This window comes from Sceloporus occidentalis, unplaced genomic scaffold (assembly GCF_023333645.1).
Source record: "Sceloporus occidentalis isolate IW3139 unplaced genomic scaffold, rSceOcc1.0.p SCAF_4, whole genome shotgun sequence".
NCBI lineage: Eukaryota > Metazoa > Chordata > Lepidosauria > Squamata > Phrynosomatidae > Sceloporus > Sceloporus occidentalis.
The window spans coordinates 100,017,480-100,035,691 of NW_028316984.1; the positions used below are offsets into that span (position 1 = coordinate 100,017,480).

Sequence of the window (18,212 nt, forward strand, 5' to 3'; positions counted from 1 at the left end):
CGTCTAAAAGTGGCGGTCTGCCGGCGGCGCCAGTTGCTGCGTCCGGGAACCACAGCAGCCAAACTGCACAATTCCTGGGCGCAGCCGAAAAGAAGCGCCAAAATGGCACTTCTTTTTGCACCCTGGAAGTGGGGCTGCAAGGTGCTAGTCACGCACTCACGGCGTCACTTCTGGGTTGCAATGTGCGGACGCTACGCGTCCACTACATCAAGATGGTGGGCCCCATGTTGACGGGTGCCGCCATTTTGTACGGACCCAGTCCGTACTAGGATTGAGGGGCGTCAGGAAGTGACGCCCCTTCCTAACCCTAGTACGTCCTGGGGACGTACTATAGGCGCGTCTGTAACACACCCTAGTTCTGAGTCTTAAGTCACACAAGAAACACTAAAATATTTTCATAGAATCATAGAATCATAGAGTTGGAAGAGACCTCACGGGCCATCCAGTCCAACCCCCTGCCATGCAGGAAATCCAAATCAACGCATCCCCAACAGATGGCCATCCAGCCTCTGCTTAAAGACATCCAAGGAAGGAGACTCCACTACTTACCTATCTGACATCTTGATCCAGTTGCATTATATCGACTACAGTCACACAGCTGCCAATGCACGCATTCACCTCCATTAAAGCATGTAAATGAATCTAAGAGAGAATGTAATAATTTACTTCTGAGTCACATACATTTTTAATTGGCTGAACGTGTGAAAGCAGATAAAATGATACATCGTTCAAATTGATGGACTGTTCAAATTCTTTGCAGAAAATAACTATACTGGTAAATATTCATTTTAGACTAGACTACCATCTGTGAATATTAATCACATAGACGTTTATCATTCTGGCTGCAACAAATAAAATGCATGCAAAGCGATAAGGCAGTTTATACCCTCACTAGACAACTCTTTCAATGCACATTTCAGTAGCAACCCATTCATCAGAGGAAAAAAAATTCCACTGCTGCCAATACACAACTGAGAAGGAGAGACAGTTAAGCAAGCATTTTTTACTATAAAAAAATTGAAAAAGTCTATTTGTTTGTCTCAGTACTGGAAATCACACATCAACTACTTGAGGGCAAAATTTGCATTCCTATATGTAGATTTCTGTATGTGCCCCTTTAACAGAAAACATGTTGCTAAATCACTACGGTTTAACCAAAATGCCTACTTAGGGCCAGTTCATACATTCCATATATTGGGTGTATCCTTTCCTGGACCCTCGGCCCAACATATGGAAGCCACACTGTTCATTTGGATCCAGAGCTTGATACAATGCCCTGAAGTATGTGCATAGAATTCACTGTATCGAGAAGCTCCCTTACTACAGAAGGACAATGCCTTTGTATGCAAGCCTACATATGCAATCAAAAATAAATGAGTACGGCTCTCATATGTTACAGGGAACACCATAGGCACATGTGCTACAACAGCATGTAGAGTCTACATCTACTACTTCTGCGAGGGGAATTAAATATGTTTAAAACACCAACAGAATACTGGTCAGTGACATGATTCGTTTTTTGTGGTTTGGGGGGGGGGGGCTATGAGGCAGTGTTCTAGAAGAGTATATTCCTGATGTTTCGCCAGCAGCTGTGGCTGGCATCTTCAGAGAATGCTGGAATGGAAGAGAATGCGTATATACACTGTTGGTTGAAAGGAGATTATTTGCACGTTAATCTATGTATTGGTTTGTTGCTGAATGGGAAGGCCTACAGGGTGTCCATTTACTTAAAGATCCATTGTCTGCTTACCGCATATAGTGCAGCTGTGGACAAGTCTACATAGGGACCACCAAACGCAGTGTTCAGATACAAATCAAGGAACACAAGAGACAGTGCAGACTGGGTCAGCCAGAAAAATCAGCAGTAGCAGAACATGTTATAAACCATCCTACATGGCTTGGGTCCAGAATACTTAAGGGAACACCTTCTTTCATACTGTCCGTCCTACACTCTAAGGTCCTTGGGGAAGAATCTACTTCAGCCAATAAAATCTAGGCTAACTTCAGTCACCCAGAGGGCCTTTTCCTTCGCAGCTCCGAAGCTATGGAATGACCTGCCGAAGGAGATCTGTGACATTTCTACTCTTACAGCCTTTAAGAAGGCTCTTAAGATGGACCTCTTCTGGCAGACCTTCCCTACCTAGTTCCTCTCCCCCTTTACTGTGACTTACGTCACTCTGTCCACAAATTCTTCTCTTAAATTAATGAGAAGAATTAAATTAAAATTAATACAAATTATATTCTTGCCTCAAGAAGAAGAGCCCTCCCTCCACCCCAACTGTCATCATCAGACCTGGGAGGGAGTGGAAAAGACAGGCCCAATTTCCATCGGGCCTAACTGTGAATTACTGTAACTAATGTCGCTCTCTTTTATTTTATTGTATTTTATTTATTTTTTGTATTTTATTTTATTGTATTCTCTATATTTTTATTGTTGTAAACCATCCGGGTTCCTTGTGATTGGGTGGGCTATAAATAAATCATTATTATTATCCTGGACATAAAATGCTGTTTGAAAAAATAGGATCATTTCAAGCAGTACCCATTCTTTATCTGCAAACATAATGAGGAAAATTTGTTTCTCCAGCCATCTTTCACCATTCTCCTAATGCTGATGCTGCTTTTTTAAAAAACAAAACAAAGCGTTTCCAGCTAGACAGAGGGCAAGCAGAAAAAAATTGGAGGCTGGGCGGGTGTAAAAAATCTTGGTAAAAAAGAGCTCTTTGTCAGAGCCTGGATAACTGAGGTATGCTTTTATTTGAAATCAAACTGTATCCAAAACACTTCCTGGTGTATTTTTCAAATAACCCAACTTCATTAGGCAGATTAAGATGGACCACAGTTCTTTGATCATTTATTGCCAGGGATGATGTTAATAAGATCTGTGTTCCTCTTCCATACTCCTGAGAAGGGTCAGTCCCCATTAATTAGTTTTCAGCTAAATAACATAAGCTGCCACTTAAGTACTGTATAAGGTTTTTTGTTTGTTTTTGTCTCTTGCCTTGACATTTATAAGCAAGCCAAAAACAAGAACATCCTCAGGTGTATTCTTTGATTATCTTTTATCACTGTTACCCATCATTAACCAGCTGGCAAAAAAGAAGGCAAACTTTGAAAATAGCAATTCAATTGCCAATTAAATTTCAAAGGCTGTTTTCAAGGTAATTTCTTGTTCTAAAAATACATTTTATTAAAAGTTTCATTGTCAGTTTTGTCCCAACAGCTGCTTCTTCAGCTGCCCAGTATTTAATTTCCATTTCTGAAGTATTATATTTTGGAACCCGCCTCAATCCGAAAGGGAGAGGTGGGCTAAAAATTATTATTATTATTATTACTATTATTATTATTAAGTATTTAAGCAGAAATACTATTATTGGACTAACCAAACCATAGGATTCATCCAGTCTTTACCCATTTCCCTTTTATATCAGGAGCCATCATACTCAACATGTTCTACTCACTTTGACTTTACTCCTTAGGTTTCCATTCTCTTGCCTTTGTCTTATGTCTCATGCCTCTGGTTGTAAACCAGGGGCAGGCAAAGGTGATATAAAGCCCCCCTCAATTCCGTACCCCCACCCTTAGAATAGTATGTCTCTGCATAGCCCACAGGGAAGTAAATATCAGAGAGTGGAGGCACAACAAGATCACACAGGGGCCAATATGGCCCCACAAACCCCGGCAACTGCCCACCAATTTATTTGCATAAAGAACTAGAAAGAAACTCTTTCTTTACAAGATTGTGGCATTAGATATCATCCATTATCAGTAGCTTGATATCAGCTTGGCACTTTAACATCTGAGAAAGTATCCCTCCTTGATATATATCTGCCTGAATATTAAGATGAGATGGGTAGACAATTCCTGCATATCTCTTGTTGGGAATACACTCAAGTCCCGTTTGTTTCAATGGCACAGTGGCACAGCCGCCACAGGTGTGCACACCATTGTAACAAATAGGGCTTGCTGTCTGCATAAGCTTAAAGCTGTGGATGGCAAGCCTACGGATAGGGTGAGTGTGCTGTATATGGAGATGTGGATGATGGGCTTCTCAGCTTTAACGCCCTAGATGTAGAATGCCCCTCACTTGGAAGCCAAAACTGGCACTAATAATGGCCTCACTTTGACTTTAAATTAAAACCTACTTGTTCATTCAGATGTTTGAGGCCTGGTTTTGTTTCAACTGGATTGTGGGTTGTGAGATGTTTTGATTTGTGTCTCACCTTGAGATCTTCAGTTACAAGGTAGGCCAGATATATTTCAAGTAAAAAATAAATAACTACAAATGTCAAAGATGCCCTTCAAGATCCTGGGACCCTTTCACACCATACCGTTTTAGCTCTATGATTCCACTTTAATTGCCATGACAACATCTTATGGAATCCTGGGATTTCCATCTTAGGAACTGGCACAAAGAATTCTCTGCCAGAGACCAAATTACTGTACAAATCCCAGAATGCTAAACAATGTTCTATGGCACTTTAAGTGGAATCATAGTGCTATAACTCTGTAATGTAAAGAGGACCCTGGGGAAGAACCCCTGGAGCTTTAACAGTTTTTCATTCCTGAATCTAAGGGAATTGAAAAAATCTAGACTGATATACTTGTGACTTTTGATTTGATATGCTTTGGATATAAACCAGCATTCAGACTAACAAAAGACGTCAAAACAACTACATAAGCTTCAGTCCTTATTGCTAGAGCTCATGTTTTCATTTTGTTTTTGGCAGCAGCAGGAGTACTAAAAACCACAATAAAGAGTTTTGGACACAAGTAAGTAATTTTTGTTTACATAATCCTAGCCTATTTAAAAACACAGCATGTTTATTGTGAGTGTAACTTTATGACAAGGTGTGCAATTGCTATTTCAAAAAACTAGAATCCAACATCTGTAAAATTCAGTTAATATATGCAAACAATCAGGATAGATTTAAAAGTATTTTTCCCATCATGGCAGAATCATTTAAATTTACCTCATAGAAAATCTGAAGAGATAAAAGTGCAAAAATCTGATAAGCACAATTTCTGAATCTGTGTCGTTATTCACTAATTCTATTGCGATAAAGAACTTAGGTAGGTATTGGTGATACTCTACCATTTCAGTTTCTTCTTAGGATAAGAAGTTACTTTTAGAACAGGACAAAGAGAAACAGAATGGTCCCAACTAGTAAAGAGGCCAGGCAAGACTGCACCCTTTCACCCTATCTGTTCAATGTATATGCAGAAAATATTATACAAAAAGCAGAATTGGACACAAAAGAAAAAAGAGTAAAAATAGAAGAAAGGAATATCAACAATCTAAGATATGCAAATGCCACCATACAACTAGCAGAAAATATTGTAGTCCTAGAACAACTACTAAGAAAGATCAAAGAAGAAAGTCCAAAGGTAGGCTTATTGCTGAACATAAAGGCCCGGTACAAACGGGCCTCGTGGCACGTCTTGTTGACATGCTAGGGTTGCCTCTGGGTGTCACTTACAGACGTCCCGCAACCCTAGCACATATTCTGTACATCAAAATGGCAGTACCCTGTACGGGTTCTTTTTGCTCCCCGAGGAAGCCGCGCGGTTTGTCCGCTGCAGCTTGCTCACAGAGCAAAACAAGGAGCCGGCAGACCGCCCTTTTTGGGCGGACTGTACCGGGCCAAAGAAAACAAAACTAATGACCATGGAAGATCTATACAAATTCAAACTAGACAGTGAGGAAATTGAAATAGTAAAAGAGGACCAGTACATACCTCCAAAAAAGGCCAGACTGTACGCGGCCTGTTTCCTTCCGCAGCAGCCAAACTCACAATAGCACAGTTGTGATGTAAGCAACTCGCAATAACATCTATATACTGCGCATCGCTTATGTCAAGATGGTGGCGCCCATGTGCACGGGACACCGCCATTAGGCTGCTGCCATGACATGTTAGGGTTGCGGAGTGTGCGATTGCCGCGCACTCCGGATCCCTAATATCGGCGGCAGCACGCCCCTTTCGGCCAATCTGTCTCGGGCCAGAGTTCCCGTACCTTTGGTCAAACAGTGATGAGAATGGGGACTGCAGTTAAAAAAATCAGAAGAAGGCTAAGATTGGAGTGGACACCTATAAAAGAACTAGAAAAGATCCTAAAGAGCAAAAATATACAACTAACCATGAAGCGAGAAACATACAAGCAGTTGTATTCACAATTGCCATATATGGATGTGAGAGCTGGACAATTAGTTTTGGACCCAAAAGTTGATGTATATACCGTGTCTGAGAATTTTAGGTTTTTAACTAAAAAAAACCTCGCTCAACGTATACACAAGTCAATACAGTAAACAGTACGAGCCTCTCCCTAGCCAGCCCAGCTGGGGAGGGAGAGGTTAGGAAGGGCGGCTGATTGCCCTGCAGCCTCTCCCCAGTCAGGCTCCTCCCCGGGAGAAATCCCAGCTGCAGAGAGGCTGGAAAGGGCGATTGATGGCCCCGTAGCCTCTCCCAAGCTAGGCTCCCTCCCCAAGAAAAAGCCTAGCTGGGGAGACACTGGGGAGGATGATCAATCGCCCTGGAGCCTGTCCACAGCTGGGCTCCTCTCAGAGAAAGCCCAGCTGCAGAGAGGCTGGAAAGAGTGACCGATCACATTTCAGCCTCTCCACAGCCAGGCTGCCTCCTAAAGTCTAACATTTGACTTATCCATGGGTCATACCAAAATCCATAATTTTGGCTCAAAAAGTTGACATCGACTTATACATGAGGTCGACTTATAGTCAAGTATACAGTAAGAAAACAGATTAAAAGAAAATAAATTAATTTGAGATGTGGTGCTGCGGATTCTGTGGACAGCCACAAAAGACAAACACATGTGTCCTACAACAGAAAAAGCCAGAAATCTGCCTGGAAGCCAAGATGACAAAACTGAGGCTGTCATACTTTGGTCACATCATGAGAAGGCACGACACATTGGAAAAAACAATAATGCTAGGAAAGGTGGAGAGAAGTATAAAGGAAGGCCTCATGCTAGGTGGAAAGATTCTGCAGTGTGCCCATGTCATACACAGGTGCCATTTACACGGCTTTCAGCTTATGCTGAAAGCCACACAATGGAAGTTGAATGGCGCGCACACTGCACCACACGTCATTCATGAGCCCCATTATTTTCAATGGCGCTTGAGCATACGTGCTATTTGCTTTACGCGGAGGGGTCCAGAACTGATCCCCACGTAAGGCAAGGGTGTACTGTATTAAGTAAGTCATGGGTATGAGTTTGCAGGAACTAAGCAAAGTAGTGGAGGGTATGGAGTCTTGGAGTTGTCTCATCCACAGGATTGCCATGAGTTGAGATTGACATAAGGGAGGTTAACAACAACAAAGTATCTTCTCATTCTAAGGCAAGCACTGAAATGCTACAACTCATTTGAAAACATGTTAGCTAGTGACTGTGCAGTACTTCCAAGAAGTTCTTTTCATTAGCTACCAGCAGAAATACCTAGCTCTGTATGGGTTAAAAACCATCTAGTCTCCACCATTGTGCTCTTTCCCTCTCACTCCCTTAAATACTCTTTCTTCCCATTCTTCATCATCCATATCAGTGCTCTTTCTCTCCAATGAAACTAAATGCTTCTTCTGTCCGCCACATGTTCATTCTTCTTCCCCAACCCAATGTTGTTTCTCTTTCGTTTGCTTTTTCTCTAGTCTCCCTTGCCTTCACTCTGTCTCACTAGTTTTTCCTTCCTACCCCACTGCTCATTCAGCCTTTGATACTCACCACGCTCTACCCTCCTTACCAAGCAACTTTGGTTCTTTCTTTTGCTCTCAACATTTTGAAACTGCAATTGTGCCTCTGACTCATATGCATCTACCTAGAGACCTCTGGACTGTCAGGCTTGACTTAAACTTTTTCTCTGCTCATTAAAGAAGTATGCCATCTGGAGACTACAGAAAGTACTCCAAGCTAGAGATAAATTAGATAAACTAAAATTAATTCATTTAAAACACCAGATACACATTCAAGAACCATTAATATGATAAGTCAGCTTTCACAAGTATGTTTTACAATCTCAGACCTATAGTGGTGAAAGAAACAATACCTTAAATAGATATGCTAACTCTCACATTGGCACGGGACAGACCATCCAAAAAGGACAGACTCCTGGTGCCTAGTTTTGCTCCGCAGAGAAGCCGCAGCCACCAAACCGCAGGACTTTCCTGCGTAGCAAAAAGAACCCATAAAAAGCAGGTTCTTCTTGCACCGCCAATGGCGCACTCGCGACGTCATAAAGGCGCTATGTGTCCGGCACATAACAATGGCAGTGCCCGTCTGTACAGGGCGCCGCCATTTTGACGCCCTTGTCACGTGCGAGGAGTGAGGGGTGTCTAGAAGTGCCGCCCCAAGGCACCCCTCACACGTGACAAGGGCGTCCTTTTCGGCCCATCTGGACTGGGCCTAACCTAGGCATAATAATCCTTTGGACAGTTTGTTTGGTACAATAGGACTAGAGCTATTTTTTAAAAAGCTCTTGCTAAGGTTGTCACTAATATTCTTTAAAAAACATTAAAATGTTAAGGAACTTACTGGAAGACTGACAGATTGTGCTGCGAAATTGTTTTTCCTTCGGAGAAAACACTGTGGGAGATGAAGAGTTATACACTGATGTTCCAAATACCTGTACAGAAAGAACAACTATTAATTCAAAATAAATATATCAATTCCCACAATTTTAATGCTAACAAGGAATGTATGCTTGCACATACCTAATTTGCCATCAAACATAAATAATTTCAGAGAGCATTCAGGCTCAATGCATAAGACAACCCATAGTTAGTAATGCCACTAAAACTCAACATTAGTCAGCTTCTAAGTCAAATCTGACAAATTCTGGATTCCTAGGTGTGAATGAGCCTTTACATATAACAAATCTTAAAGTTTTTCATAACTTAATCTGAGTTAATTTGTTTTTTCTGTACCTGCTTTGCATGGTCTACACGATGGTTGGTTTTGCTTGTTTCAAATTAAGATATTTTCCAGCTAAGAGAATTAGGGAGCTGTGTGTGTTTAGCCTGGAGAAGAGACAGATAAGGGGTGATACAATAGCCCTGTTTAAGTATTTGAAGGGGTGTCACATTGAGAATGGACCAAGCTTGTTTTCTGCTGCTCCAGAGGCTAGAACACGGAACAATGGATGCAAGCTACAGGAAAAGAGATTCCACTTCAACATTATGAGGAACTTCCTGACAGTAAAACCTGTTTGACAGTGGAACACACTCCCTTGGAGTATGGTGGAGTCTTCTTCCTTGGAGGTCTTTAAAGAGAGGCTGGATGGCCATCTGTCAGGGATGCTTTGAGTGTGATTTCGTGCATGGCAGGGGGTTGGGCTGGATGGCTCTTGGGGTCTCTTCCAATGTATGATTCTATGATTCTACTGTATATTTCTCTCTGTTTTATTTTACATCTATTCCACCTTTTGTCCAGGAACTAAAAAGGCTGTCTATAACCCCTCTTCACCACTTTTTGTCTTTACACTAGTCCTTGAAGAGAGGTTAGTCTGAGCAGTTGTAATTGTTTCAAGGTGAGCTTTAATATCTATATCAAATTTTATTATATTAAACAGCAGATGTTACTATGCGTGTTGGGAGGGGATGTTAGAGCTCATGCAGTGGTCCTTATAAAGATGTATAGCACACATATCCTCATCTTCATCTGTGAAATGTTAAAGGCTATGTTTTGGTAATCCAGATGAATGAAGAAATATTACATTGATACCCCTCAAGCTTGGAAATAAGAGTTTTTCCAGAGTCCAAGAGTTCAGTAATGTAAGATCCTAAGTTTACTGCATTACATTTTGCATTAGCTGACTCTTCAGGAGACACAAATACCTCACCTTAACTTTTGTTGTGCCTCATTGTTGAAAGCAGTGGTCCCCAAACTTTTTTAGCCTACCGCCCCCTTTTCTTTTGGGTGTTAACCCTAGCAGCCCCCATTGCGTATTTTTTTTATATTAGGTCTACTGTTCTTCATATAGTCATGTTGGCCACATGACCAAGGAATCATCTCTACTTTCTCCCTTGGCTTTGTAATAGAGTTGAGCACCATACCCTGCATTCAGAAATAACTAGACAACTTGTCAAGGGAAAACCTTTACCTTTATTTTTTCTACTGCAAATTCAAAACTAATCTTGATTGCTGCACCCTTTGCACCCATTCACCTTGGGAGCAGCAAACCAACCAAGCAGCTGGCTGAGAAGTAACCAAGCTTCCTGCTTATGAGAGCCTTGCAGCTAAGGCCCACACAGGTAAGAAGCTTCTTGGTTATTGTTGACTGGCTGCTCAGTCATTGCTCCCTTTGTATCCTGTCATCCTGGGAGCAGCAGTTGAGCAGCTGGCCAAGCAGCAACTGAGAACCTCTCACCTGTGCCAGCCATATAGCAAAGGCCAGTGAGAGACTCTCAATCATTTATCAGGACAGAGAAAGGCACAGCTGGTGTGTGGGTAAGGGGTTTGCAGAGGCCACATGCTCTGAACTGGAGACTGGTGGGGGCTGGAAAGGGAGAGATTTAACTATAGGAGCTGCTCCAAGACAAAGCACTTTCCAAGATTTGAGCACAGATACTCCTTCCCCAGAGATATGTCTTCCCCACACAGCTTCAAGTGTCCACTCTTCCACAAAAAAATATTTCTTCTGCTACCTCTGTACAATCAAAGAAAGCAGGAGCAGCAGTGCAACTCCAACCTGCTAACCAAGTGCCAGCAAATCTCACAAAGCTTCAGCAGGGTCCCAAATCTGAAAGTTCTTTTTTGTCACTACTTCACCACCACCATGTGCTCTGACTCTTTGCTCCAGTCTGTCCCAAAATGGCCCTGCTTTGAGCCACAGAAGCAATGCCCTGACCTGAAGCCTTGCATAATTTACCCAGTTGCCCGTACTAGTGAAAGGCACAATAAGGTAGTGAGCTGTCAGGCAAAATTACAGGAAGTGCATTAATCACATAGGTTGCCCAGGGGATGTGGAATTATTAGGTTATGCTGAAGCCAAACTGTCATATACAACTGGCTTCTCAAAGGGAAGGGGGACAGAATGGTCTCCAATTGGCAAGGGGATCAGGCAAGGCTGCATCTTGTCATCTTATTTGTTTAAGTCAGTGATGTCCAAACTCTGGCCCTCCAGTTGTTTTGGACTTCAGTTCCCAGAATCCCAAACCACTGGCCAAGGTGGCCGAGGCTTCTGGGAGCTGAAATCCAAAACAACTGGAGGGCCAGAGTTTGGACATTGCTGATTTAAGTAGTATGCTGAAAATATCATACATAAGTAGGATTAGACTCAGAGGAAGGAGTTGTGAAAACTGGAGGAAGGAACATAAATAATTTAAGATATGCAGATAACACCATACTAACAGGAGAAAATAGCAAAGATTTGGAACAATTCTTGAAGAAAGTCAAGGAAAACTGTGCAAAGGCAGGTTTAGAGTTGAACATTAAGAAAACAAAAGTAACAGTCACAGATGACATACAGAACTTTAAAGTAGATGAAGAAGATATTGAAATACAGTAGTTCAGGATTTTCCATACCTTGGCTCAGTCTATTAATGAGCATGGAGACTGCAGTCAAGAAATCTGTAGACTGGGACTTGGAAGGGAAGCTATGAAGGTACTAGACAAGATCTTGAAGTGTCAAGATATATAATTGAATGCTAAAGTTAGGATGGTTCATGCCATCATACTTCCAATTTCTATGTATGGTTCTGAAAGACGGACAGTGAAAAAAGCTGATAGGAAGAGAATAAATTAATTTTAGATGTGGTATGGAGAATTGTTCAGCAGATAGCATGGACTGCTAAAAAGGGAAATAAATAGGTCCTAGAACAAATCAAGACTGAGCTCTCCCTAGAAGCCAAGATGATGAAACTGAAGCTGTCATACTTCAGCCATATGATGAGAAGACATGTCTCACTAGAAGAGACAATAATGCTTAGTAAGACAAAAAGCAGAAAGAAAAGAGGAAGACCACACTCAAGATGGATAGACTCAACTGCTGAGTTTGTGAGGCCTGAGCAGTGATATTGATGATAGGGGGACATTGAGGTCTCTCATTCATACGGTCACTATAACTCAAAGTCAATTTGGCAACAGTTAACAACAAATATAAGGCATATACTGTGTCAGCTATGGCAGCTACTGTATATCACAGTTGTTGCTCATTCACATTGCATAATTGTAATGCTATGATTTCACTTTAACCTCTATGGCTCCATCCTATGGAATCCTGGGATTGGCAGTTTAGGGAGGGGCACTTAGCATTCCCAGCCAGAAAGAGCCTTTAAGTGCCTCTAACCCAACTGCAGACCCCAGATTCCATAGGAGGCAGCTATTTCAGTTGAAGTGGAGTCATAGCTCTATAACCATGTACGTAGTATAAATGGGCATCTGGTTTATAGTTCTGCTCTAGTATACAGGGCTAATCTGGCACCTACGTATTACTAGTGTTACTTTTTCCTTATTGATATGGTTTTAACTAATAGCATTCAAAGTGCTCCATTTATAGCTTTTGAATACATATTTTCAATCTAACAGTATTGCAGATGTGCAGTTTAGAATTAGCAGTGAAGGAAAAAGGCATCAAGAGAGTCTGTTAGCATTCCCTAGGTGCCTTTCATAAAACCAAGTCTTCAGCCTTATCAGCAATTGATTCAATTACCAGTTTGTAGTTACGCAGAATATGTCTTTCTCTACTGAACTTCTTAAGAAACAAAGAATGGGAAAGACAGAATCTGATTTAACTTAGAGGAAACTAATGAAACTGTACCTATGTAAAATCTATAAAACAAAAATCTTTAAAAAAATAAAAAGCCCACTATTCAGTAAATAAAAAAATTATATAAAGCAGGACGGGAATAATGTGATTTTTTGTTGAATTACAACTTCCAGCATTCCTCACCATTTGCTTTGCTAGCTAAGACTGCTGGGAGTTATAGTGCAACAATATCTGGAGGGCTGCATGATTCCTACCGCTGGCAGAAAAAGGACCAAAAAAAAAAAAGAAGAAGGAGGGAGGGAGGGAGGGAGGGAATATATAGTTTTACAACACAGATTTATTTTGCTCTGATATAATTTAGTTGTAAAAACAATCAATCAAATGAAAATGAAAAACCATCCATAGGTTTTATACCACCTAAACACTTGAATGTATGTAATCAATATTTTAAAAAAAAACCCTGGGAAGTTTAGTTGCATATAAATTCAACTTTCAGAGAGTGAAAGCAACTTGCACTTTATAATTAGTGAAAAGAATGTCAGCATTAATGGGAAGCTTACTAATAGACCTCAAGCCTTTATCAATTATTTTTCCTAGTGAAGAAAATGATTATTTAAATGAATTTATTTAATTTCAGTTACAGTATCTTAACAGAACTTATTTATAAATTGTTGTGTTAACAGAATATGTTTTCAGTCATTTAGATTCTGCATTCTTTTTGGGTTCCATTTACCAAAATAAATCTTTCACTATAATTTTTTTATAATCCAGGTACATCACAGATAGATTTCATTAACATTTCTAAAAAGCAAGCTAGAGTATACTTTTTACAAACAACGGAATTATACCTGATTGACTCAAGCAGTTATAATAATGCTATCTGCCATATACACTAACCTAATCAAGTAATGTCACAGAACATTGTAAATTTGCATGAAAAGTACTCTTTTAACATATGTGTTTTATATCATTCAAGTATGATATAGCTCCATTCATTCTAAAACTTTCATGCAAGTTAAATTTCCAAATTAAAAAAAACATCCAGATTTGCAAAGTTCAGGGGATTTTTCCCATGATTATTGCTCCCTGCATTTCACTACTCAACAAAAACAAAGGAATTAGAACAGACAAACTTCTATAACAATTGGACACTTTCAGATCAACAGTCTGTTCTGACTTTTATTACAATCAGTCATGAATCCACTAACCTAAGTCATTAATATGAGACATTCATAGAAAAAAAAATGGCATGCCACTTCTGTTATAGTCATTTCAGAGATAAAATGTTTTACTTAAAGCTAAGAATTTTAAAACTATGAGTTTTAATTACTTAATTATTACTGTATTACATATTATTCCATTGAAAGAACAAAAGAAAAGTGTTGCCACAGCAAACATGTCTGTCAATGAAAGTCAAGCGCTTTACTACTCAGAAGCCATCCGTATGCATTTTTTTAGCACGACTGGATAATGCAGAGAGATAAGGAGAGAGTTTCATTTCAGTAGAAGGGCAACAGTGTGCCAACAGGCTGAAAGAAAATAATCAAGGTAACTGGCATGCACATACACATGTACACACGTACACATACGTAAAAGCATGGCTGAGGTAGCAGATGGAATGCTTCAACTAGGGCTCTTGTTCTTAACACAGAAAAAAAATGATCCCACTAGGTGAGTGGATGCCGTGGCCTTACCTGCTTTCCCAGGGCACTAGGATCTTCTTTCTGAGGTACTGCACTGCTGCTGTTCCTAGGGAGGAAAAGAACAAGGCTGGGATTGTTTAGCAAAGGTAATCTGCACCTTTTCTACTCATGCAGAACTCAGGGACGCTGCACCTCTACTCAGACTGAGGCCCCCCCAGTCTCAGTTGGGAATTTCCTTATGTGTACATGGGATAAAAAGTGGGATGGGGGGGAGGGTCTTCCAGCTCTTGATGCTGAAGCACAGTGAATCTCACTCTGTCTTTAGTTTCTTAATTACTACTCCTTGATCAACAACATTGCAGCCCTTTTTGCATTAGCATATCTCCTGTTACTAATTCTGCATTCCTCCTCTGTAAACTAAGAAATCCAAATTCATAGCTTCCTCCACCCCCCATCCTGATATATTCATCCATCTCACAAGAAACTTTAAGAATAAGCAGATGCTGAGCACTTGGTACACTTTAAATTATATTGGTAGAGATGCTGAACTGAATGTATACCTGTAAGGAAACATAACCTGGTATTTTTACTGCTGTGGATATGAAGGGCAACTGCATTATTATTACTATATTTATTTCTATACTACCTTTTCCCCAGATTTGGGCTCAAAGTGTCTTACAACAGTTTTTTTAAAAATCTTGTTAAAAATCCACAAAATACTAAAGTTACAAGATACACAGTACACAATTTAACAATCAGAAAAATATATAGAGAGAAAAGAAAAATAGGGGGAAATTGATTTTAAAAAAGGATTACTGGTACATTTCATTTAACATAGCCATTTGTTTCTCTGTGTGAATTGAATATATTTACCACATATTTCTCTTTATGGAGGGACCACATCCAAAAAATACAATTTTATTTAACATCTTGTTCCATCTATATAAAAGGAAAAGGTTTCCAATCCTCACATAGCTAACATCCCTTTTCCTAAGGGACTCCTGGCAACCCTAAAAGAAGTCTTCATCACCTAGCTGAGGTAACACTCAGATAGGCTTCTCTAAGGTGCTGTTGCTGTGTGCCTCCAAGTCATTTCGGTCTTATGGCGACCTAAGGTAAACCTATCATGGGGGGTTTCTTCAGAGGGGAGTTGCCATTGCCATCCTTTCAGGCTGAGAAAGCACTCAGTTGGTTTTTCTGCTTGAGTAGGGAATTGAATGAACTTTGGTCTCCAGAGCTGTAGTCCAACACTCAAACCACTACACCAGTGATTCTCAAACTTTGGTCCTCCAGATGTTTTGAAGTTCACCTCCCTGAATTCCTGATGGTTGGGTAAGGTGGCTACATTTTTGTAGGTTTTGGGGCTATGTGGCCATCTGTGGCTGTCATCTTCAAAGGATGCTGGCATGGGAGTGAGTGGGATATATATACTGTGTGACCCTTGGTTGAGATGAAGTGATTTGCATCTTTTGTTGAATAGCAAGGCCTCAGGGTGTCTATTTAATTAGTGATCCATTAGTGGGATTAGGTTTCCCAGCAGACAATGGATCACTAATTAAATGGACACCCTGAGGCTTTGCCATTCAACAACAGACCAACACAAAGATTAACATGTAAATCACGTCCTCTCAACCAAGGGTCACACAATGTGTGTGTACACTCACTTCCGTGCCAGCATTCTCTGAAGATGCCAGCAAAACATCAGGAATAAATTTCCAGAACATGGCCACATAGCCTGTAAAATCCACAAAAAAGTATGGATGTTGGTCATGAAAGCCTTCGACTTCACAAGGTGGCTATGGCTTCTGGGATGATAACGATGATAATGACGACAATATTTATTACTATCCTGCTTTCCTCCCAAGACTGGGCCCCAAAGAGTAGAAGTCCCAGAAGCACCATGACCTGGACGACCAAAGTTTGGGAAGGACTACACTACACCACGCTGACTCCCTTGTAATTTGTCCTCTGAAGCAAAGTGTCCCTGGTCATGGCAGGAATATGGTCCTCAAGACCAATGGCCATTGTTAGCCTCATCCTCCATGAAATTGCTCTAATTCCCTTCTAAGCCAGGCATAAACGGCACTTTTTTTGCAAGTGGGACGGTATGGCCATGCTTTTCAGGGGATGCTCTTGGAGGCTCAGCAGTAGTAGGAGCACCATGACAAAAAGCGACTCAGACCTACACCTGTGAGCCCCCCACCTTTCTCCTTCTTCCCTTCCACATTCCTCACCTTTCCTGGCTTGGGGCCGCGTTTGGGGAGGCCTCTGCTGCCACGCTCCAGGAGGAGAAGATGGAGGAAAAGAAGAACAGCGCTGAAAAAGAGGAGTCCAGCTTAGCAAGGGGAATAAAACCACACACAGACATACACACTCTCCATGGCTAGCTCTTTCCTTAGCAGCCCCTTTGGGCCCCACATGGTCCCCAAAACTGGCTTGGGCTCGCCTTTGTTGCTCTCCCCAGATGAGGCAAAGAGGCAGGCACACAACTCCCTCAACTGGCCCACCAGAGGTGTCCTCAGCACAAAAAGGAGGGCATTCGTGGTTCCCACACTTGGGTCTTCCAGGTCTTTTGGACATCAGCTCCCATAACTCCTGAATGTTGGCCACCTTGGCTGGAGCTTCTAAGAGCTGAAGGCCAAAACACCCAGAGGGCCAAAGTTTGGGAACCACTGAAGTCCAAATAAAAAATGAAAGCACTCCTATAACTATTAAGTGCATGCTTCTGTGTCCTGCTCCAAATGGAGGGCATTTTGGAATGCCTGCTGGACAGAAAGTTGAAATGGAGGACATGTCCTGGAAAAGGAGGAGGACCTCTGGGCACCCTGCCTGCCCCCTCACAGACATATATCTATCTCCTTTGCTTAAGGAAGCCCTATGAAATTCATATGGACTGGCTACCTGAAGGCGTGTGTGTGTGTAAAATCATATATATATCAGAGGAAACCCCATCTACAAAATGCAGGACATTTAAGAAAAATGAAGGGCATATATATATATATACACACACACACACACACCCCTTCATGGCCCACTCATGAATTTCATAGAGTTTTCTGAGGCAAGAGAGATGCATTAAAATTCCCCCCCCCCCCCGTGACCACAAGTGTCCTCACCGCAAAGGAGGATGAGTCACCGCAAAATGTAGGACATTCGAGTAAAATGGAGGGCATGACCCAATAAAAAGCTAAAAACACTCATATAGAAATGTCAATTCATGCTTCTTAGCCCTGCTCAAAATGGAGGACATTTCAAAATTCCTCCTGGGCAGAAGGTTGAAATGTAGGGTGGGTCCGGGAAAAGGAGGACCTCTGGCCACCCTGGACAGTTTGAAATTCCTCCTGGACATTAAGTTGAAATATAGATCCTGGAGGGGGGAAAAGGAGGACGTCTGGTCACCCTGATGCTTCTTAGCCCTGCCCAAAAGGGAGGACATGTTGGAATCTTCGTCCTGGACAGAAGGTGGACATGGAGGACAGGTCCTGGGGAGGGGGAGGTCTCCTGGGGCCCCTGCCCCCCTTTTGCCTGCATCCAGTCCCCTTCCTTCAGATCCAAGCCAACCTGCTGTGAACAGGTTTCCCTGGTGGGACTCACCGTGAAGGATGCAGAGGAGCAGGAGCAGCCCCTGGCTGCGCCCAGAGCCAGGCTCCATCTGTGCTGAGCCACTGCCTGGGAGCCCAGGAGGAGAAAGAGGAGGAGGAGGAGGCGGCGGCCCCTGGGTCCTCCGCTGGCGCCTCGGGAAGGTCCCTGTTCGCCTGGCTCGCCTCCCAAAGCCCAGCTCCCTGCCTCCGCCTCGCCTTTAGACCTCCCCCAGAGCAGGGACACCTGCTGGGGACGCCTCCTGGAATGAGCATCAT

The 18,212-nt window shown here is 41.9% G+C and overlaps 1 protein-coding gene across 1 annotated transcript in view; it reads right to left on the reverse strand.

The window, feature by feature from the left end:
* Window positions 1-18,212, reverse strand: part of LOC149314412 (otogelin-like) — a 164,617-nt gene extending 146,405 nt beyond the window's left edge. The window contains exons 1-4 of the mRNA XM_089523100.1: window positions 17,950-18,212; window positions 14,407-14,461; window positions 8,539-8,629; window positions 550-642 (exon numbers count right to left, since the gene is read on the reverse strand). Coding sequence (XP_089379226.1) covers window positions 550-642; window positions 8,539-8,629; window positions 14,407-14,461; window positions 17,950-18,212 — 502 coding nt within the window. The remainder of the gene's footprint in view (window positions 1-549; window positions 643-8,538; window positions 8,630-14,406; window positions 14,462-17,949) is intronic.